Genomic DNA, 22773 nt, shown 5'->3' with positions numbered 1-22773 from the left:
GCAGGGTTCTCTTCCTTCTGAGGGCCCAGGGTCTGGAAACTAAGGCTGTCATTGGGAGCTGGTGAGATAATCCTATTGTAAGAAGCTTCTAAATTTCCTAATAGTGCTGGGATGCAATGTCACTGAACATGTGTGCTCAGTCATTTCAGTCATGTCCGACTCTTTGCAACCCCATGGACTGTAGACCGCCAGTCTCCTCTGTCTATGGGATTCTTCAGGCAAGAACACTGGAATGGGTAGCCATGCCGTCCTCCAGGGGATCTTCCTGACCCAGGGATTGAACCCAAGTCTTTTACGTTTCCTGTGTTGGCAGCTGGGTGCTTTACCCCTAGCATCACCTGGAAAACCCCCACTGAACATGAGATGATATGAAAGAAGGTGCTGGGTATGTTAATGAGGATGGTAGGCACGGGCAACTGTTTTATGCAGGGACTTTCTCAGTGATTCTACAGACGGGGGCATTCTTCCAGCTTGGCTCTGGGCTTACACTAGATGGTCAGTTAATACCTGTTGACCTTGTTCTAACAAGGCTTGGCTTAATGGAGGTATGTGGCCAAACCACTCACTGTTTCAAGGGTCTGGCTCGGCTTGAGTGGGAGGAGCCCAGGAGCCTGGAGCTCACCACCGCAAGCCACATCAGTGATGGTTCTGCAGCAGCTCTGCCACCTGAGTGGCCTGCCCTGCTACAGGGGTCATGCTGGCTAAATGCAGCTAGAAAAATAACCCCTCAATTTGTCACCCACAGGCCATCCGCCAGAAGAACTCCACCAGTCAATGCAACTTCAAAACACAAGAAAAAAATAAAGGAACATTGGATTCTAGTAGAAATCCTGTATTCATTTTGAAGACTGCTATGTTTTAAGGCAAGTGTCACATATTGAAAAGAGATGAACAGCATTATGACAAGTTAGAGCAGGGGACACATCATCAGACAATGAGAGGGTGGCATTTTTCCCCAGCTGGCTCACTCCCAGTTTGATTCCTGTTTCGGACAGAAAAACAGGGAGAAACCAGGGAAAGGGGAGCGATCATCACAGGGGTTTTACATGGAAGCACCCTTCCCTAGGCCACGTGCTCCCCACACTGCACTCCCAGGTCCTGGAGAGACTGTGTGCAGCCCCTGGGTCAGACTGTCCATGTTTTGTGAAATTCACCTTTAGAAACAGGAAAATCAGGATGCCAAAGCCACACAACTTGCAGTTAATTCACCTCTGCCCCAAAATTCAAACTTGTTTGGACTGGAGCTAAAATACACAAACACACATGTAGATATAGATGCTAAACACATGTATGCCCCCCACATGCTACACATATGTGTGTACACACATAGTTACATAGATGTGCAAGAGGGAAAGATAAGATCTAGCAAAGGCTGAAAAATAATGAATGTTCACTTGCAGTTTGGAATCCAGCCATGTGATTATTTCTCCTTTAAAAATAGAAGGCATCAACAACAAGCCAGAGGGTAAAGGCTTCCATGTACTGCTGAGCCCAGCTCCTGGTCACTCCTGCTTCACAGGGGTGGCTTAGCTTGTTTTAAAGAGGGCTAGAGGGAGCACAGCCTGCCACCGGCTGGGTCTTCCCTGTGCCCCTTGGCTCTTCCCCACCACTTCTGCTCAGGCCCATGCCCCATAATTTTAAAACAGGGGAGCTTCACTGTCTCTGTCCCTCCCCCTATTCTAGCTGTGATGGGACATACACCATAACGGTGTGCTCCCCTTCTGCAGGGCTTGGGTGATAGCAACAGAGAAAACAGGGGAATGAGCAAGGCTGCAAGTTTGGGAGCTTGAATAATGGCCAGCGTGTGGTGGCAGAAACGTGCCTGGGTCTGGGAGTCCCTGGGAGGCCAGGCACCCAAAAGTGGGCTGGGAGGTTAATTCACAAAAAGATGAAGGACAATAGGAAGAGGCTGCATTTGATGCTCACAAGAAACTGCCAAGAGCACAAGTGACGTGATAACAGTTGCTCCTGCACACAAAACAAAGCCCTGCTCATAAAAGCTGTCCTCCCCGGGAGAAGGGACCTCCCGGAGAACGTAGGTATCACTTAGGTAACAGTGAGGAAGCTACGGGGTTAAGTGTTAGCACTTAATAGCCAAGATGCGAAATGATCATTTTCCAAAGATTCACTCAATTTGCCTCACCAGACTCCTCTGAGGTAGGTAAAAGGCAGGTGATGTCAGCCCCATTTTACTGATGGGGTAGAGTGAGGCCCCAGGACTTGCTGTAGGTCACCCCACACATACACACCAACAACTACAGAGAAACAGCAGTCTTGTGCCTTTTAGGTCTTCCTTCCCTGCCCCTGGCAACACTGGTTCTCTCTATAAAGCCCCCTCTCCAATGTTCAACCTGAGTCAGTAGGAATCAGGTAGACCATTTGGCTGATAATTTTAAACTCTGATGTGCTGGAGGAAGGGGAAACCACGCCTATCAAGATCAGCCAAAGCCAGGACATCTGGCTTCACCCCAGTGAAGAGTGGGTTTGTGTTTTTTTTTTTTAATTTGTTTTGCTTTAAGGGAGGGTCTAGTTGGATTGAAATCTATTGCTAGACCAGTCAGGGTCCTGAATGTAATGACCATATCACACCTCCCCAGAGGCAGAGGCCCCTCTGTGGCCTGTTTGCCAAATCAGAGTGGAGGTGGATAAAGCTACAGTGTTGGCAGAAGTCCAGATCATGAAAGCAGAAAACTTTCTGGGGCTGGGGCCAGACTGGGGACATTAATATATGTGAGTGTGTGTCCTTACCCGTCAGGCTGCTTCCCTTTCCCCTGCAGGCTACACTTCCCCTCCTTTCTTTGACCTCAGAATGTAATTGTTTACCTAATGCCGCTAACCAGAGACACCAGCAGTGCTAACACCATGGAGTATTTCTAACTTGATGGGCATGCAGCGCCTCCAGCCCAGTGAACCAGAAGCCAGCCATGCCTAGTTGGAGACTCTTAACACCTGAGTCCCAGCTCAGAGAATTCCAGCCAAGGACACGAATTCGGGAATTTTTCCAATTATTCTGGTTCACAAGGTGACAGATGACTGCCACCCGCCCAGGTCTGTCCAGGAAGTATCCAAATGCTGAACTTTCCTGGGTGCAATGAAATAACATGTGCATCTTCCAAGCTTTAACTGCCAGGTCTCTGTGAGCCTGTTACTCCCCACGCTGGCAGCTCGAGGGTGTGTTTCCAGACAGAGCCAGGGTGTGCACAGTTGACCTGGACATGGTCGAGTGTCAAATGTCAGAGTGTCTTGGTCCTCAGGAGTCAGTTCCCACTGGGAAACCCAATGCCTGTGCTGAGAAGTAACCCTCACACTGGTGGCTGGGCCAGTGCATTGCTCGGGAGGCGAAAAGTCGGTGAGGGCGGTGCCAGGGCCAGGTGGCCAGACTGATGGGGTGGGCACCCCCGGTGCGTGAGCTGGAAGCCCAGCCTCATCACAGAACCGACTCCTTGGACTCTGGGGTGCTGGCTGCTGGGCCGGTGGGGTTTGGGTGTGTCACCAGGGGTGATGTCTCCTCCTCCGACTTGGAGTTAGGGATGGCCTCCACTTTGACCTCGCTCAGCTCCTGCTCCCCTCTCTTCATCGCCTTCTGATTCAGGTGGTGGAGGATGCCCGCACCCAGGGCATCGCCCTCCACGTTCACCACGGTGGTGGTGCGGTCCCTGCAGGGAGAGAACAGGCAGGCGTTACAGTCGATGCCGCCTGGAGCCACCAGGAGGCGGATGTCACTGCAGGCCGAGGTACCAGGAGGCTGTGACCCTCAGGGAGGGCAAGCTAAGGATATGGGGTGCTGCTTGATGCTAAACTGATTTTCTTCAAATATCTTTCATTCTTATGAAACTACCAGACCCACTCATTGTAGAAAACTTGGGGAGAAGAGAAGTATAAAGGAAAAATCAAAAGTCACTCCCCACCATCCTCTGCACCCCTGAGTGAACCAGTAGTGACATCTGGATCTGTTTCCTTCCAGAAATCTCCCTATGTGTGCACTTCATGTGTGAGACATCGTTGTGTAAAAGTTATAAGTAACTGGGATGACGAGTGCTTCCCTGGTGGCTCAGATGGTAAAGAATCTCCCTGCAGTGCAGAAGACCTGGATTTGATCCCTGGGTTGGGAAGATCCCCTGGAGAAGGGACTGACAATCCACTCCAGTGTTCTTGCCTGGAGAATCCCCATGGACAGAGGAGCCTGGCAAGCTACAGCCCACGGGGTCGCAAAGAGTCAGACATGACTGAGCGACTAAGTACCCACACACAATTGGGGTGATGGTGCATATTCGGTCCTGGGTCCAGCTTCCCTCCCACTCACCGTTACCCTGTGGGAACCTCCCTCTTGGTCTCACGTCCACACTGCATCTCTACTGAACTGTAACCTTCATGTGCTTCCCATGGCTGTTGGCAAATACCATCTCACAGAGAACGGCACTGCCCTTTCCAGAAGCTTTGTCTTCCCAGAGCCCAACAACCAGCACCCCTCCCTGGGGCTCAGAGGAAGTATCATGCTCATTCTGAAGAAGGAGGGAAAATAGGAACTTGCCTGAGGTGCTGGAGAAGCTGAGAGTTGTGGAATCAGAGGTTGTGGGTGGTGGGGGTCTCACTTGGGCAGCTTGCTTGGTGCCAGACCTCCCTCGTCCCGACCAAGCACCCCTTAAACGCCTGCCTTCCCCATGGAGGGGAGCTGGTGAGGAAGGAGGTGGGGCCTCTGACACTCTGCCCTGGTCCCTCTTACTCACCACCACAGGGACTGAGTCCCTCCGATGTGCTGTCTGAACACTGCACAGCACTGTTCAGCATCTCCAAAGCACTTTTCACCGCCAAGGAGCTCAAGGAATTCTGAGAAGTCCCTTCAAGTTTCCAGGGCTTAAAAATAAGGTTGGAACCCAGCACTCCTAACCACCGTGGGCAGATCCACCAGCCCAGGGCCAGGCTCTCGTGGTCAGGATATCCACACCCGGCTCTGACCAGCCTGGCCAGGATTGTCTTCCCCAGTGCTGACTGAAGGCTCTTCCATGTGCTGCGCATGTGCTAACTCGCTTAGTCTGCACTACAACTCTGCTGTAGGGCTCTGTTCTTATCCCCTTTTCACAGACTGGCAGACTAAATCACAGACAGTTCATATCACACTAGTAAATGATGTGAACCCAGGCTCCAGGGCTCGATTCTTTTTTTTTTTTTTTTCAGGGCTCATTTCTTATTCGCGTGCTCTACCTACTGTCTAACATCAGTCCCTCACTGACCTTCCCTATGATACAGGTATTGTTTGTATCTGAGAAAAGTGTCATGGGACTCAAGGCAGCAACAATTAGAAACTTCTGCGTCTTTACAGGAGCCCTGGTGATGGCTACCGAGATCACAGCTCCTTTCTGCCCCTGAGCCCAAGCCCAGGCATGTGCATTAGCAGTGCTCATCTTTTCTCCCCTTTCAGAAATCACTCCTTGGACATTCCAAGCCAAGAACAATCATTCCCGAAGATTCACTGCTCCAATGGTTATGACCCCTATGCAGCCAACAATCTCCACAGACGCTTGGGCCTCTGACTTTTCTGAATGTTCTAAGCAAGTTCTCAGTAATGGCATGTTTTAAGTTTCTCTGCATGCCCCGGGCCAGTGCCAAGCTCCTACGGAGCTCAATACAGACTTTCTTTTATTCAGTGCCCTTAAGACTTGCTACTTACACAATCCAGTCCACAGCCAGGATCAGAGAGAGGTCATGAGTGGGCAGCCCGATGGCCTCCAGGATAATGGCGATGGTGAGGACCCCTCCAGCGGGCACGCCTGCTGCTCCAACACTGGACGCTGTGGCCGTCACTCTAGGGGATGGGACAGCAGGATCACCCATGAGCCCAGAGCACCAAGGGGACGCAGAGACATGCAGAACATGGCAGCCATGGCTTGGAACTGAAAACCACACAACCCTTGTCGACTACACCCTTGAGAGAGGATCCACTTTCTTCAAGTAATGAATTCATGCTGTCCTCATTTACAAGTGAGACGCCCGAGTCAGGGTAAGATTGTATTCATGAAGTTTTTCAAAGGAAATCACAATAAAAAAATCTCAAAGTTTAAACCAGGCCTAAAGGTGAAGGAAAGAATACGGAACTTACAGAATGGTGAAAATCTGTCCAGCTCTCAGCTCCACGTTGTTGAGCTGGGCAATGAACACTGCGGCCACGCACTGGAAGATGGCTGCGCCATCCATGTTCACAGTGGCCCCGATGGGGAGAATGAACCGGCTGATCCTCTTGTCTACACCATTGTTTTCTTCAATGCACTTCATCATAGAGGGAAGGGTTGCTGAGCTGGGAAATGCAAACAACCAAATAAGAGAATAGTTCTTCGTGACCAGGCTAACCTATTACTCAGCTCAGACCCAGGAATAGAGCAATTAGCACCATCCTAGGTTATGGCACTCTCCCCTTGAAAGAAAAGAAAAATCAGAATTGTTGCAGAGTTTCTGTCACACATGGGGTTATGTCAATTGCTTTCCCAAAGTGTTCAAAATTGGGCTTTCTAGACTTAGTTATTCTTCACCTGGATATACCCGTTCCAGACTTCCCAAGAACCTCACATTGTCTCACAATGCAAAGTATTCTCAAGAAAACAAAGAACTATTTACTCTACACATGCATCTCCTCTCTTGAACATGTTCCCCTCCAAAAAGTAAAAGGCAAACTACGTTTTTTCTTCTACGCCAAGAAGCAGAAATGGCTCTGACAGGACTTCCCTGGTGGTTCAGGGTTAGGCTCTGTGCTCCCACTGCAGGGGACATGAGTTCAATCCCTGGTCAGGGAAGTTCCGCGTGCTGTGGGAGTGTGGCCAAAAAAAGAGAAGACGAAATGGCTCTGAGAGTTTGGAAAGAGGAACTGCATCCCAAGATAACGAAGGATAAGACCCGCTCCCCACAGTGGGTTCTGCAGACTCTGCAGCCTGTGGCTGGCATAGCTGAAGTAGGCTGGTTTCTGCCAAAGCTGGAGAAACTTACCTCCCTCATTCCTCCCACACCACAACCCGGTCATAGACACTGCAGGGCAGGATGGTGGGAAACAGGCAGCAGAGAGGCAGAAACTAAATGTGTGAATCAAACAATGTGCTGCCATCCTTTCAAAGTTTTCTTTGTATTTGGAAAGCCCAGTGTTTTTCTGGAAGAATATCAGCCATGACAAGGTCCATCTTTTGTGGTAAATTAGATAATCCCACAATATTGTGTACTCCTAGAGAGCTGAGCACACACCCCTCACCAGGATGCCTTATGTCTTGGTCTTATTTCCTAATTCACCCATCCAAAGGGAGAACTGAGCAGGTATCATTCTAGAAACTTTCCTGCAATGCGTTTTGAGTCAAGTGGTTGTCTTCTTTTACTCAGGCTGAGGTCTAGTTAGGGTGAGGACCCACAGCTGGGTAAATTATGATCTAACTGACCTCTAAGAAGCAAGAAGGAGAAGGGAATGAGGCAATCTCTCATTCTGGCAATCCTAAAAATCTACTTCCCTAAGAGCTATGGGGCTGGCGATGCAAAAAAATCAGATGAAACCAATTTAGAGTTTTCAAGAAACTAAAATTTGTCAAGATGCTAGCTGTGCATCCACCACGGGCTCATCTGGTTCCAAGCTCAAGGGCAGCCAAGGGCACCTGAAAGCCACTCACCTGGAGCAGGTGGCAAATGCTGTTGCAAACGGTGTGAGGAGGCCCAGGAGGAACCTGAATGGGTTTTTTCTCGTGAAGACAAAATAAATAAGTGGCAGAACAATTCCTCCGTGAATAAAATGGCCCAATATAGACGTGAAGATGTATTTCCCCAGGCTGGTCACCAGCATGATGATGTCCTTCATTTCTACAATCTTGCTTCCAACCAGGAACATGATGCCCACAGGTACGTACCTAGGATATGAGCACAGGGCACAGCTAAGCAAGGGTGAGGATGCTGGGGCTAAGAGATGCAGGCCCTTCCTGACATGGGATTTGCGGACTCTCAGCTAGGTGGTTTTCATCTCTCCCTGGGATGACCCTGAGAAACAGAAAAGGATGGGGGTATGCCGTGCCTATTTTACAGGCCATGAAACTGAGTAAAATTAACAGGATCACTCATCGTGGGTGTGGAGTCAGGACGAGACCCAGACTTCTTTCCCCTTGGATATTGTATGTTCTTAACAGCTGGATGCTACCAACCACGTGGGCTCCCAAGTGGAAGGAACTCTTTGAGATTATAAGCCTCTGCGACTGTGGGCTTGACTTTCAGCTTTGCTCAGGCTTGCTTTGAGAACTCAGAAACACAAAAGACTAACACCTATTACATTTTGCAGAATTGCTGTGATACAGAATTGAGCCAAAGCTGGGACTTTTGTGAAGTTTCAAATTCTTTGTGGATTGGAAAACATGATTCCATAGGAGAAAGTCACTAACAATGACCTTCTGAGAACACTCTTGGAGTGTGAAGATTTTTTTTAATGGCCGGGTGGGAGGAAGAAAGGGAGGAAATGAACTATGGGAGCTACAAAGGACAAAAGTCTGCTGTTTTGAGCTTAACTGAGGATGAATTTCAAAAATATTAAAAAGCAGAAACATTGCTGACAAAGGTCCGTCTAGTCAAAGCTACGGTTTTTCCAGTGGTCATGTATGGATGTGAGAGCTGGACCATAAAGAGTCTGATCGCCGAAAAATTGATGCTTTTGAACTGTGGTGTTGGAGAAGACTCTTGAGAGCTCCTTGGACTCCAAGGAGATCAAACCAGTCAATCCTGAAGGAAATCAGTCCTGAACACTCATTGGAGGGACTGATGCTGAAGCTTCAATACTCTGGCCACCTGATGTGAAGAACTGACTCATTGGACTGACTGGTTTGAACTGGCTCATTGAACTGACTCCCTGATGCTGGGAAAGATAGAAGGCAGGAGGAGAAGGGGACGACAGAGGATGAGATGGTTGGATGGCATCACTGACTCGTTGGACATGAGTTTGAGTAAGCTCTGGGAGTTGGTGATGGACAGGGAATCATGGCATGCCACAGTCCATGGGGTCACAGAGTTGGACATGACTGAGCGACTGGACTGAGCTGAAGATGAATTTTATAACTATTGACTTTATTTATAAATTTTAATTATATAGACAATAATGTCACACGGTTCAAATTTCAAAGGATACAAAAGGATGCAGTCTACCTGCCACCTCTGTCCTCCCAACTACCAGGTTTCCTTCCAAGGAGAGATAGCCAGTGTCACTGGTTTCTTAAGACTTCTTCCCAGAGGTGTTCTAAGAAGTATTATTATTTTTAAATCCTATAGTAATACAAAAATATATTCTCCTTTCAAAAAATTAAAACATGATTGCTAAGACCAAAATCTTTAGGCCCTATCCTCAAGCCAGCCCTCTCCTCTGGTAACCAGTCCCACTTCCTATTCTTTTAGATACATGTGTTTAAATCTGCATGTGTTTTTTAAACTCCCTATTATGTCTTTGAGACCTTTTCATATCAATACATAGACATCTACTTCATTCTGGTCTTTTTCTTTAATCATGGTAAAGTATGCATAACATAAAACTGACCATATTAACCATTTTAAGTGTACAGTTTGGTGACATCAGTATATTCAAAGTCTTGTGCAACTTTCACTGCTGTCCACCTCCAGAACTTTCTCATCATCGCAAACAGAAACTCTGTATTCAATAAATAATAACCCCATGCTCCCCCTCACTGCTGCTTTCAGAGACCACTGTTCTACTTTCAGTCTCTATGAATTTGACTATTCAAGGTGCCCTTATAAATGGAATAATACAATTTTAGCCCCCTTGTGTCTGGCTTATTTCACTTGCGGCTTCCCTGGTGGCTCAGACAGTAAAGAATCAGCCTGCAATGCAGGAGACCCAGGTTTGATCCCTGGGTCGGAAAGATCCCCTGAAGGAGAGCATGTCAACCCATTCATGTCTTTAGGGTTCCTCTATATTATAGCACTTTTCAGAATTTCACTCCTTCTTAAGGCTGAATAATATTCAGTTGTATGCATATCCCACATTTTCCTTATCCATTCAATTTGTCAATGGACATTTGGGTTGATTCCACCTTTATCTCATTCTTTTAAAATAGCATCCTCAGAACTACACTATAGATTATTTGCATTGCCCTACTGATGAGCATTTAAATTATTCCCAGGTTTTCATCACCACACAGAACACTGCAAACAGGCCTCTTTGTGCCCACATGCCTATGTTCTCCAGGTAGAGACACCATGAAGTGGGGCTACTGAGTCATGGGGTGTGTTTTAAAGTTTAGTAGATCCTGACAAATTGTTCTCCAATGTGGCTGTTCTAATTCATGTTCCCAGTGGCTTCTAGGAGAATAATCCTTTTCCTGCACCACTGCTGCTGCTAAGTCGCTTCAGTCGTGTCTGACTCTGCAACTCCACAGACGGCAGCCCACCAGGATCCCCCGTCCCTGGGATTCTCCAGGCAAGAACACTGGAGTGGGTTTCCATTTCCTTCTCCAATGCATGAAAGTGAAAAGTGAAAGTGAAGTCGCTCAGTCGTGTCCAACTCTTAGCGACCCCATGGACTGCAGCCTACCAGGCTCCTCCATCCATGGGATTTTCCAGGCAAGAGTACTGGAGTGGGGTGCCGTTACCTTCTCCCCCTGCACCACTGGTTCTAATCCAATGATGATTTTGTCCCCAGGGGACATTAAGTAATATCTGGAGACAGTTTTGGTTCTCACAGCTTTGGTAGGGGGTGCTATTGGCATCTAGGGGCTACAGGCCAAGGATATGCCTAAATACGGCACACAAGACAGCTCCCCACAACAAAGAACATCAATAGTGCTGCTAATAAAGGGTACATTGTACAGCACAATAGCCAAAATACTGGGAAGATAGCCAGTATTTTATAGTAACCATATATGGAATATAATCTATAAAGACTTTGAACCACCATGCTATATACCTGAAACTAATATAACAACATAAATCAACTATTAGTGATTAAGTGAAAGTCACTCAGTCGTGCCCAACTCTTTGCAACCCCATGGACTATTCTTCAGACCAGAATACTGGAGTGGGTAGCTGTTCCCTTCTCCAGGGGATCTTCCCAACCTAGGGATCAAACCCAGGTCTCTTGCATTGCAGGCGGAGTCTTTACCAGCTGAACCACCAGGGAAGCCCTAAATCAACTATATCTCAATAAAAAAGAAACAGGTTTTTAGTGTTGAAAGTGGGAAATACAGATAAATGAAAATAAAAATTCCTCAAATTCCAAAGGAAAAAAAAAATAGTGGTGCTGTAACTTCACCCTTATCGGTGCCTGATAGAACCAAGCTTTCACTTCCCTGATTTCTAATAAATTGGCCATCCCTTAAAACGTTTATTGGTCATTCAGGTTTCCTCTTCCATGCATTCCCTGCTCATTTCCTTTGTTCATTTTCTAAGAGTTTATTCAGTCTTTTTCTTTTTCAGTAGTCAAGGCTCTTTATATTAGTTCTTCTCAAACTATCTTTGGTGAAAGACTGGTTCATTTCTACCTAGTTGGTCATGGGCCAGCATTCTTAGAAAAGACACATGCACACACACAAAAATAGAACAATGATCATGGCTTGGATGCTGAAGAATATGAAACTGCTATAAAAGATTTTTAACACTTATTCTCAAGTTCTCTGTTAATTTCACTACAAAAAGATGAACGTTTTGTGAACTTGTACCAGTCTTTTCAATCCCAATGCTTTGAGTGTGAGTGTGTTTGTGTGTGTGTGTGTGTGTGTGTGTGTGTGTGTATAGAGACTATATGTAAATATGTATCACTTTTTTTCAATAAGTGTCTTGTCTTATAACCTCATCCAAGGTTTCCTTTGCATGCAAACATTTTTATATTCTGGTGAAATCAAATTTAGCATCTTTTTATGGCTTTTCCTTTCTGTATTTTGTGTAGGAGGACTTTCTCTACCCCTGTATTTTTTTCTAATACTTTCAGAGGACTCCCTTTCCTCCTTCCTCCCTGGACAGTTTAATGCATGGGTTGGCACCATGAGTTTTACTGGAATACAGCCGAGTTCATTGATTTATAAATTGCCTATGACTGTTTTTGTCCTGGGATGGCACCACTGGCAGCTATGACAGAGACCACATGCCTGCAAGGTTTGCTGACCATCTACTGAGAAATTATTTCTATGAACAGTACAGACTAGGCAGGTGCCTGATATTATAGTAGGTAATTAGTGAAGGAAAGAAAGAGCTGCTACTGAAGACCCTCCCACACCTGGGGGAGATCCTTTAACCAGTTATGTGTGTGTACTTGTATACGTTCTAGTTAATAAGTCATGTCAGACTCTTTAGGGATTCCATGGACTGTAGCCTGCCAAGCTCCTCTGTCCATGGAATTTTCCAGGCAAGAATACTGAAGTGGGTTGCCATGGCCTCCTCCAGGATATCTTCCCTACCCAGGGATCGAACCTGTGTCTCCTGCTTTGCAGATTCTTTACCACTGAACCACCAGGGAAGCCCTTTAATCAGTTAAGGCATCCTAAACCCCAGTTCTGTGTGGGATGCACTTTCTGGGCAACAGATATCCTACTGCAGTGAAGACACTCAGCCGGGTCTGCCTTTCCAAATGTCTGTTTCTGTAACTAACACGTCATGTTGAAGGAATGACTGTAAATTGGTTTCAGATTGAAAACAAATGCTTTCACATAGGAACATCACTTTCCTGCACAGTTTCCTTTAATCCGACCTTTGGGAGGATTTCAGACTGAAAAAAATAAGCCAGGGAAAGAACCTGACAGGATGAAAACACTTTTTCCTTTCTGGGAATATTTTTCTCCCCAGAACAACAGGAGTCATATGAAGTGTCATGTTTCTGATGCAGACTCAGACTCTGGAGTTTGGGACTGAGCAAGAAAACTCGGTCAAGCAGGATAAGCAGTACTAGTGGAGGCTCTGAACTTGGCTTCCCAACCAATCTCAAGCTTTCCTACTAAATTCCAGGCTTCTCTCTTAAAATCAGTCCAGCTGCCATCCCAGTATCATCTGAGAGACATCCTAGGATATTTAAGGGTTGACAATAAGGAACAAGTTTTGTGTATGAAAAGATAAACTAGTGTCTCAACAATGAGTGGGTAGAAACTAAATCCCACAAAGTCTGGCTTCAGTAAAACAGCAGGATAACGCTTACTGAAGCATTGGCATTGGTATGATTTCTGAGAAGTTACTTTGAGAGATCTTGTCAAATTTTTCCTTGTTAGCCAGAAGTCAATCTGGTGGTTTTTATTAAACAAGTACCCTTTCATTGCTATTATATAAAGAGACATTCATGTAAAGAGCATTCCATGTTTACCTGTACGTATGGGGTAAAGATGGATTTGTTCTCCATGTTGTAATACTATAGTAAGGGGCCCTTCATGGCACCCTATTCCAGTACTCTTGCCTGGAAAATCCCATGGACGGAGGAGCCTGGTAGGCTGGAGTCCATAGGATCACAAAGAGTCGGACATGACTGAGTGACTTCACTTTCACTTTTCACTTTCATGCATTGGAGAAGGAAATGGCAACCCACTCCAGTGTTCTTGCCTGGAGAATCCCAGGGACGGGGGAGCCTGGTGGGCTGCCATCTATGGGGTCACACAGAGTCGGACATGACTGAAGCGACTTAGCAGCAGCAGCGGCAAAGAGAAATAAGCCTTATTTTATATGGATTCATTGCCCCACAAGATGTGGCAAGAATAATGGTGAGACTCATCGATAAATCATCAATGACAGAACCCCAGGGGTCACTATGGGTGACAAGCAAGTGACCAGTAACCATGGTACATGCTTATTTCTCTGAGATCCTTCAACCCTTATACCAAGACTGGTAGTGGTACACCATCCACAGACAGCACTGGGCCGGGTGGCCCCACGGGGTGACCTAGAACAGCTAAGTGGGGTTCTTTTCTGGATGGCAGGAGAAATGAGTGAGAAAGTGGGTGGTAGGGTGACACTCACCACATAATCCATGACACCAGCACCATGGTCGCCTCATTGAAGGCATTGAAAAAACGAATGAGCTCTTCTCCTTCAGAGCCGAGTTTCTTCAGGGCCACTCCTAATACCAGGGCAAAAAGGACCAATCCTAAAATGTTCATCCCTTCAATTTCGGTGCCAATGGGGATCTGTAGGATCAGAGGGGACACAGGGTCTAAGTTTACAACAGATGAGTGAGGACTAAAGAATGCATTTGCTCAGGTCTCTGTCAGACTGAAACAGTGTGCTCAGAAAGAGGAAAGGCTCATATTTCCTCTAACACTAAGTGATTTCACAGATCAAGGGGCCGGAAACTCAAGGGGAGATGGAGTCTCAGGATTTGGAAAGTCAACAAACAGGATTTTCACCTACTTGTTAACTGTGAAAGCTTTGGGAATGGGCATAGGTTGAAGCAGAAAGTACTGAGCCTCTCCTCACTGGATGTGCTCAGGTAGAGGTTGGACAATCATTTCAAAGGGTTGCTTTTAAAAGACAGGGCTTCCCTTGTGGCTTAGTTGGTAAAGAATCTGCCTGCAATGCGGGAGACCTGGGTTCGATCCCTGGGTTGGGAAGACCCCCGGAGAAGGGAAAGGCTACACGCTCCAGTATTCTGGCCTAGAGAATCCCATGTATAGTCCATGGGGTTGCAAAGAATCAGACACGACTGAGCGACTTTCACTTCACTTCACTTTAAAAGACAAGCTGATTGGTGAAAAGGTCCTTCAGATCAAGAGTCAATGATTGTAAGGAATTCCCTGATGGTCTACTGATTAGGATTCAGTGCTTTCACTGCTGTAGGCCCCGGTTCAATCCCTGGTCAGGGAACTAAGATCCCATAAGCCTCAAGGGTGTGGCAAAAAAAAAAAAAAGTCAGTGATTCTATCTTTGGCTACTAATTCTTTGTTGCTAGGTTCTTACCATAGTCTCCTCACTGACAAATTTCAAAAATGATGTTCAGAATCAATATGGATATTTTCAGGATATTCTTTCCTAAATCACCAACTTAAAATGTATAAATATAATGTGTTCTTTATTTTTTTCCCAGCAGTACTGAATCTCATTACTGTAAGCATATATGTTAGACAAACATTTTATTCCATCACAACACATTATGAAATTCTGAATAGGAAACATGTCAGTGTGGTAAAAACTGAAAGAGCATTTTTACCATCATTCTAGTCTGAGCTCTAGTCCCGGCGATATTAAAATAACTTCTCTGAGCTTCAGATGCTTCATCTGCAAGATGAAGTGAAAGGGACTAAATTATTAGCTTTCAACTTTTTTTAAAAAAAAGTAGAACTTTTCCTTCAATCAAAAACAGGCTGGTAGAACTCAGAGCCACTTAGCCCTGGGGAGGTGTATGGGGGATGGGGGAAGGGCAAAGTTCCTCCTTCTTCCCATGGCAGCTTCATAGCTGGACTAAATAATCCCTGAGGTCCCTTGTCCCTTTCAGCTCCAGCATGAAAGCTAGGACTTAGCTCAGTGTCTAGTAAACAACAGGTACTCAAGGGACTTCCCTGGTGGTCTAGTGGTTACTCTGTGCTTCAGCTACAAGGGACTCAAGTTCAATCCCTGGTCAGGGAACTAAGATTCCCACATACATGCCTTGTGGTGTGTCCAAAAACAAAACAAAACAAAACAAAACCAACACACAGACAACAACAAAAGAAACAACAGGTACTCAAAACATACTTGTGAATGAAAGATGGTTATAGTGAGTTAAACCCCTAAGACAAATTCTATGTGTAAGGGTAGGTTAAATCACCTATTATTTATATTTCAGAAAAACAGAAGGGATGTTACACAATTTGTTTTAAGAAAGGGGACATTAGTTTCAATTCAATGAAATGAACATCCTAAAGATGGTAAACGGCCCAAAGAACAAACCTAAACTGTGTGATTCAAACCCCAGTCTTCAGTCCTGCTGAGAAAAAAATAAGCATCATGCATGCTCCTTGAGTTCAGAAGCATTATTTGTGTTATAGGATTTGTCGTAAGTGATCTCACAAAAATCCTTACTTTTTCAATGGTCACCTTTCCAGCGCTCGTGTTGTAGGTCACTTCTCTGTAGTCAGTTGCATACTGTGAGTGAGAGAAAGAAAACCCCGTCAGTTCACAGCTGAAGACCTTTCCCAAGAGGAATCCAGAGGACTGCTGGGCCTCTTGCTACTTCGTTGCTCTTCTCTCCAGGTCTGCTGGCATTCCTCACTTGCTTGGCCGGACAAGGGCCTCTGAGGACTGTACCAAAGTCACTTAAGATCAGGGCAACATGCACTCTAGGAGACCGCTGATTATTTAGGAACCCAAGGGAATGGAGAGAATTTCCTCGGTCCCCAGACCCTGGCTTGGAGAAGGTCTGTACAATTTCAAGCTGATATCGTAAATGGCTGAGAATTCATATTATTTGGAGAAACTCGGTATTCATTCCATAATACTAAAGTTCATTTTTTTGATGTGCCCTTTTATTTTCATTCATTTATTTATGCTCCACTCTGTTCCAAAACTTACTTGAGCTTGACTGCTTTTCAGCATCTAATATGCCTTCAGCCCTCCACTCCTCAAAACAAAGGATGGGGGCAAGATGGTGTTTTTTGGCTGAGTCTTCTGGGACACCCACTCATCAGAGGGGAACTATCTTTCCAACTCTGGTTCTGTGGTTGACTTCACACACTTCTGCCTGACACACACAGGTGTCTCCCTGCAGCTGTGTGCACTAACGTTTAGTGGACTCTGTTATATGACACCCTTCCTCACCCTTCTAAGGACACAAGGCTTTTGAACTGTTAAAAAGGGGCCCATTAGGCCCAGAGGCCTCTGCTTTGAACCTGCCTTTAAAGAGTTCTGGTCTCTCTCAGCTTTGACTTATCAAGCTTTCAGACAGGCAGAGATGGTCAGCTGTCCTGTGATTAAGGGTGGCAGGGGGTACAAAAGCCACCCCACACCTTCCGTGGCAGGCACTGAAAGCCACGACACTTTTCATTTTTCTCTTGTCTTCTATCTCACATTATACATAAAAGCCACAGTTGTATTTATACCCAGGGCTTTTTTGTTTGTTTTTTTTAAAGAGCAAGACTTAGTGGAAACTGAAAAGACAGTGCGTGAAATAGGCAATCAGTTTAGTCCATCTAATCTAGACCTTTATATTCCTTCTCTGTGTAAAGCTTGGCTGTAGGAACATTACATTCAGGATTGCTAAAGTAAGGGGAAAACTAGAAACAGCCACCCACATGGGACTGATTGAGTAAAATTATGACATGTTCATACTACAGCCAATAACTTATGCAGAAGGATATTTACCAACATGAGAAAATGTTCACAATAAGAGCTGGTTACTGAAAAATAAGTGTATACATAATAACAATGTATGTAGTATAATTATTTTAAAATCTTGTGTGCGTGTGTGTCTGTGTGCAGATGCATACCCACATGTATAGAAAAAACATACCAGAAAGATGATAACCAATGTTAATGGGTAGCTCTAGGTAGTGATTATGGTGATTTTTATTTCCTTCTATTCTTTTGTACTTTAATTTTTTTTGCAAGGAGCATATATTATATTTATAATCAGAAAAAAAAATAAAAATGCATTAAAAAAAAAATTCTAGGGAATTCCCCTGGCAGTCTAGTGGTCAGGATTTAGCACTTCCACTGCCATGGCCCAGGTTCAATCCCTGGTCTGGGAACTAAGATCCCACAGGCTGTGCAATGAGGCCAAAAAACTTAACAAGATTTAAAAAAATTAAAATTCTAAAATATTTAATAGCTCCATAAAACATGATTTGAGGGTACTAGGTGATGCGAAAAGATGCTGGAACTAGTGGGATATTTTGGACAATTTTTTTGTTTCTTGTTGTTTTTTTTGTTTTCACTCCAGGGGCCCATCTATAAAAATTTAGGCCAATGATACTAAGTGCACACAACCCTCCTTGTTCCACCTTACCTAACTCTATAGCAGTAATTTATATGCTATAAACATATAACACCCAAAGTTTCCTATTTTTAGCAAAGCATCAAGCTTACCGTCCGGAAAGCTGCAACCACAAGATTTGAAGGAAACAGGTTTCTGTTGGAAAAGAAAGCACTTTGTCAGTATCCTTAAAATTTGTCATTCAACATGTTCACTTTAAGATGCCCACACCTGACAGCCTACCACACAGGGTTCCCTCTCTCCCCACATCCTGCAGTTATTGCCATCTTCTCCTTGATCCAAGTACTCAACTGTGCCTTGGCTGAAGGGTCACAACAGAGACTCTGAAGCACTGATCTCTATCCTCATCTCCCTCGTGGTACCCTTGATATTTAGCTGTGTCCCAGCGAACCAGAATAACTGCATCACTTTCCTTTCCCCTGGTGGCTAGGCCCTAGGGCAGTGGTTTTCAGTGGGAACTGGCGCTGCCAACTTGTGAAATCCAAGGGAATGCTGTGTTGTTACAATAACTGGGGGGCATTCCTGGAACTGGGGGAGTATGTTTGGGCAGAAGTGCCAGATCCCAGCTATTTGTTCTGCTAAGAGTGGCAAAGTCCTGTGTAATAAATAGTTTCAAGGCCCTCATACTTCCCAATGTCCTGTATGACACAAAACTGTAGAGGAAAATCTTATTCATAACTTATTTGAGCTTAGAGACTAACTTTAAAGCAAGGTATTTTTGTGCAGTTTGAATATACACTGAATTTTCTAGGACTGAAACTCCTGTGTAAAATGTGGGATGATTTGTTTTGCTTTGTTCAGAATATTTTCAAGTATCATTCACTTTCTGGGAAATCACATCACTAATGAAAAATTGTAGGATCTGGGCCCTTAATCACACATGCTAGTAACTGAGTATCAGTCTGAATTTAAAGCTCTCTCATTAATGGTGACTCTAAACTCAGAAGCAAGCACTTAATCATTTTGTTTTAGAGCATTCACATCTTGAAATACATTATTTTTACTATGCATTACTCTCCTTCAGTATTGAACTTTTAAAAACTTTACAGTATACTTTTTTATTTCTATTTTTTAAAATATGTAATAATCTCTTCTACCTATTTATCCCACCCTCCACCATCATCTCTGGCAACCACCAATCTGGTATGTTTTTTATATTACAGTTAAGTCATATTGATGTTTGAGATTATGTGTGGGGTAAAGTCTATTTATGGATTTCATTTCAGGATGAAATAAATTATAGAATTTTGTTATAAAAAGAGAGCAATAGAACTGATCCAGTTACACTAGATTTTGAAACCAAAACCTTGGCAGGCAAATAGTTTTTATTGAGCCTCCTTTGGGTCAGATTTTGTACAGATGCTAGACTGATGTTGAAGCTGAAACTTCAATACTTTGGCAACCTGATGCGAAGAGCTGACTCATTGGAAAAGACCCTGATGCTGGGAAAGATTGAGGACAGGAGGAGAAGGGGATGACAGAGGACGAGATGGTTGGATGGCATCACCGACTCAATGGACACGGGTTTGGGTGGACTCCGGGAGTTGGTGATGGACAGGGAGGCCTGGTGTGCTGCGGCTCATGGGGTTGCAAAGAGCTGGACACGACTGAGCAACTGAACTGAGAACTGAGTTGTGATATATGAAAATCCCACTGACAATCCATTTTTCTACTGACCTCCTACAGTAAGTCTGGAGAGTAAAAGCTCATCCTTTACAATCTGTGCCAAACATCCATTAATTCTTACTTCTGTGGATGAGTTATTCACAGTGTTAGAATCTCTAGGCAACTATTTGCAGGTATTCAGTTTCAGAGCTCAGCAGATCTGACTGCAGCCCAGCTTGGCAAGCAGAGTCTAAGAGGCATCCTGGTAGTCACTTTGTGTAATATCCTCCCCTTGAGTGTGTGTGTCATGGTGGAGTGTGGGGGTGGGGGCTATGACTTGCTTCTAGTCAACAGAATGGCACTAGTAGTAAAGAACCCGCCTGTAAATGTAGGAAACGCAAGTTGTGGGTTCAGTCCCTGCGTTGGGAAGATCCCCTGGAGGAAGGCATGGCAACCCTCTCCAGTATTCTTGCCTGGAGAATCCCAAGGACAGAGGAATCTGGTGGGCTACAGTCCATGGGTTGCAAAGAGTCGGACACAAATGAAGTGACTTAGCATGAATATGAGCACAAACAAAATCCAGTAAGGGTAATGGGCTATCACTCTTGTGATATGATTACATAAACGTGTGGGTTCTATCTTGCTAGAAGACACTCTTTATTGCTTTCTGGGCTTGCATATTGATGAAACAAGCCACCATGTTAGAAAGACCCATATGACAAGACACGGAGGACGGTCTCTGGCCAATAGCCAGCTAGGAACAGAGGCTCCCAGTGTGAACCTCAAGGAACTGAATTCTGCCAACAACCGTGTGTCCTCAGAGGGGAATCCTTCCTCAGTTTAGCCTTCAGATGAAACCCCAGCTGTGGCTGACACTTTGATTGCAGCCTTGTAAGAGACTCTAAAGCAGAAAACCCAGCTAAGCCATGCTAGGATTCCTGACACTACAGATTCTGTGGGATAATAGATGTGTGACTTTAAGCTGTTAAATGGTGGTAACTTATTATACAAGAGATAATACACCCACCAACAGGGTTAACAAGACACAAAAATGACTTTGTTAGAACACTCAGGCTTCCAAAAGACAGCCAACAGCTAGAGACGGCAATTCAGCATTTCCTCACTTGCTTGTCTATGAAACCTGAATTGCTTTCAACATACTTAAAGAATACCCGAAAGTACATGGCTGTATTTAAACAGACAAGATGTGATCTGTGAATTAACCATTGCAAAATGGTGATCTGAAGTTTGATTCCTATTACAAGCATTACTTATTTTAAAAGGAAAGTAGAAACAGGCTAGGCATTGGTATTGGTTATTTGTTAATGTATAGATGAATAGCAACTTACTTTTGCCTATGATTTCCATTACAAAGCACCTTTAACAGTCTTGTTTGGTATCTCATTGCCATTTGCTATACTAGTTAGAAGCAAAAACAGGCCCTGAGCCAAGGTTTCGTCCATTCTATATCCACCACAGTAGTTCTCAGACTGAGCTGGCCACCTGCTTCTCTCCCTAAAAGGACTGAGAAGTTAAGGAGAGAGCTGGGATAGAAGCCCTCTATCTTCTCCATGGGGGATGATTTCCCCCACAAATACTTCACATCCTTCAGAAATGAGCTGTTTCCTCACTCGGTGCAAGCACAGCCTCTCCCATAGCCTTCAAACACACTCTCTTCCAAGGGTCACAGACCACTTGTTCAAACCCTACTATCTGGCCAGCCTGGTGTCTTTAGAAAGCAATAACCTAATACTGCCTCACCTAGAATGGATCTTAACTCACAACTTCTAGACCAATCTGTTTTCAGACAGTCTACAAAATCCAATGGGAATAGAGGGGTACATTCAATACTAGAGTCAAAACGGCAACTCCAGCCAAAAGAATCAAATTCCTAAGAAGAACATGATGTGTTCTGGCAGTTTCTTGTAAAGTTAAACATACACTTACCATATGACCCAGCGTTTCTACTCCTAGATATAAGCTATATGAATAACAGTATTATTCATAATTGCTCAAAATGGAAATGTCCATTAACTGATGAATGGACAAACAGCATTATGATAAATCCATACAAAAGAATTCTACTTGAAAATAAAAAGGAATCAATCACTAATATACACAACACGGAGAATCTCAACAACACTGTGCTGAGCAAAAGAAGCCAGACAAAGAAAAGTACATACTGAGTGATTCCATTGCCATGAAACTCTAGAAAAAGCAAAACTAATCAATAGTGATAGAAAGCAAAACTTTCTATCCAAAGCTGCCCGGGGCCAGGGATGAAGTGTGGGAACTGCTGAGAAGGATCATGGGAGACAAAAATGTTCACTGTTTGGATTATGGTAGTGATTAAGTGGTTTATCTATCTGTCAAAACTCATTGAACTGCACCCCTGAAGTGGGTGCATCTTTTGTATGTAAATCATATCTCAAAATTCCTTAAAAAGTTAGGACAAAAGATACAGTGCTAACTGCAAAGGAGATCTGACAACCAAAAAACATACACACATTCAACGGGATGACTGAACTTTTTAGATTACACAACTCAGCTCTCAAATATTAACCCCTTGGGAGGAAATGCCTGGGGGCAATGAGTTGAACCCACTGAATCACTCTCTTTTAGTTCCCCTCGTTGCCACAGGCCAGGAGCAAGAGCGCCCCCTGCCCCACCTGCCCTCCAAGGGGCAAGGGTGTGAGGCTGAAGGATTAAGATGCAGGGGTTAATAGTCAGCCGCCTGTTGCTCTGGCTAAATGAGATAACCACCATGGGAAAAGAATAAAAGCAAAATACAGCAATACAGCATAACCCAAATAAAAGTATATTGGGTTGATCAGTTGGGATTGTCATGCCCTGCTAAGCTAAGGAAAAACATAGTGTCAACTTTGGAATGCTGAGTCAGTGCAAGTTCAGAACACTGCTTATGCACACACTAAGATGTTTTCCCAAGGCATATGCGGGTCTATGACCTTCAGCTAGGTGATAGCCCTTGTACAAGAAAATAACAAATATAGTTTAAAGTAATCAATACAATCGGAGATGTGACTGGGGACATAGGAGGCTGACTTCATCGTAACACAACAGATACTCTCTGCTTGCCAAGACACTAAATAAAAGTGATGTGGCTCCAAGGAACAGGGCTCTTGACCCAAGAGGTCTTGAGTCCCCCGGTCCCATCTTTAACACTTTAATTCTGTCCCTAGTTTCTTTTTTCCAAACTGTGCGTCGACCACTTTCAATCCCTACTTGCTGTGCTTGCCGCAGCAGTAAGACAAAACATT

General features: G+C 44.7%; 1 protein-coding gene across 1 annotated transcript in view; it reads right to left on the bottom strand.

Annotated features, from left to right (window-relative positions):
• Positions 1-816: 816 nt before the first annotated feature.
• Positions 817-22773, bottom strand: part of SLC1A4 (solute carrier family 1 member 4) — a 29939-nt gene continuing 7982 nt past the window's right edge. The window contains exons 2-8 of the mRNA NM_001081577.1: positions 17983-18025; positions 15982-16044; positions 13945-14111; positions 7638-7871; positions 6098-6292; positions 5669-5803; positions 817-3656 (exon numbers count right to left, since the gene is read on the bottom strand). Coding sequence (NP_001075046.1) covers positions 3428-3656; positions 5669-5803; positions 6098-6292; positions 7638-7871; positions 13945-14111; positions 15982-16044; positions 17983-18025 — 1066 coding nt within the window. The 3' untranslated portion in view covers positions 817-3427. The remainder of the gene's footprint in view (positions 3657-5668; positions 5804-6097; positions 6293-7637; positions 7872-13944; positions 14112-15981; positions 16045-17982; positions 18026-22773) is intronic.

Source organism: Bos taurus, chromosome 11, assembly GCF_002263795.3.
Source record: "Bos taurus isolate L1 Dominette 01449 registration number 42190680 breed Hereford chromosome 11, ARS-UCD2.0, whole genome shotgun sequence".
Classification (NCBI taxonomy): Eukaryota; Metazoa; Chordata; class Mammalia; order Artiodactyla; family Bovidae; genus Bos; species Bos taurus.
Note: the sequence above shows the minus strand (reverse complement) of the source record. Positions and strands in the feature narration are given on the sequence as shown.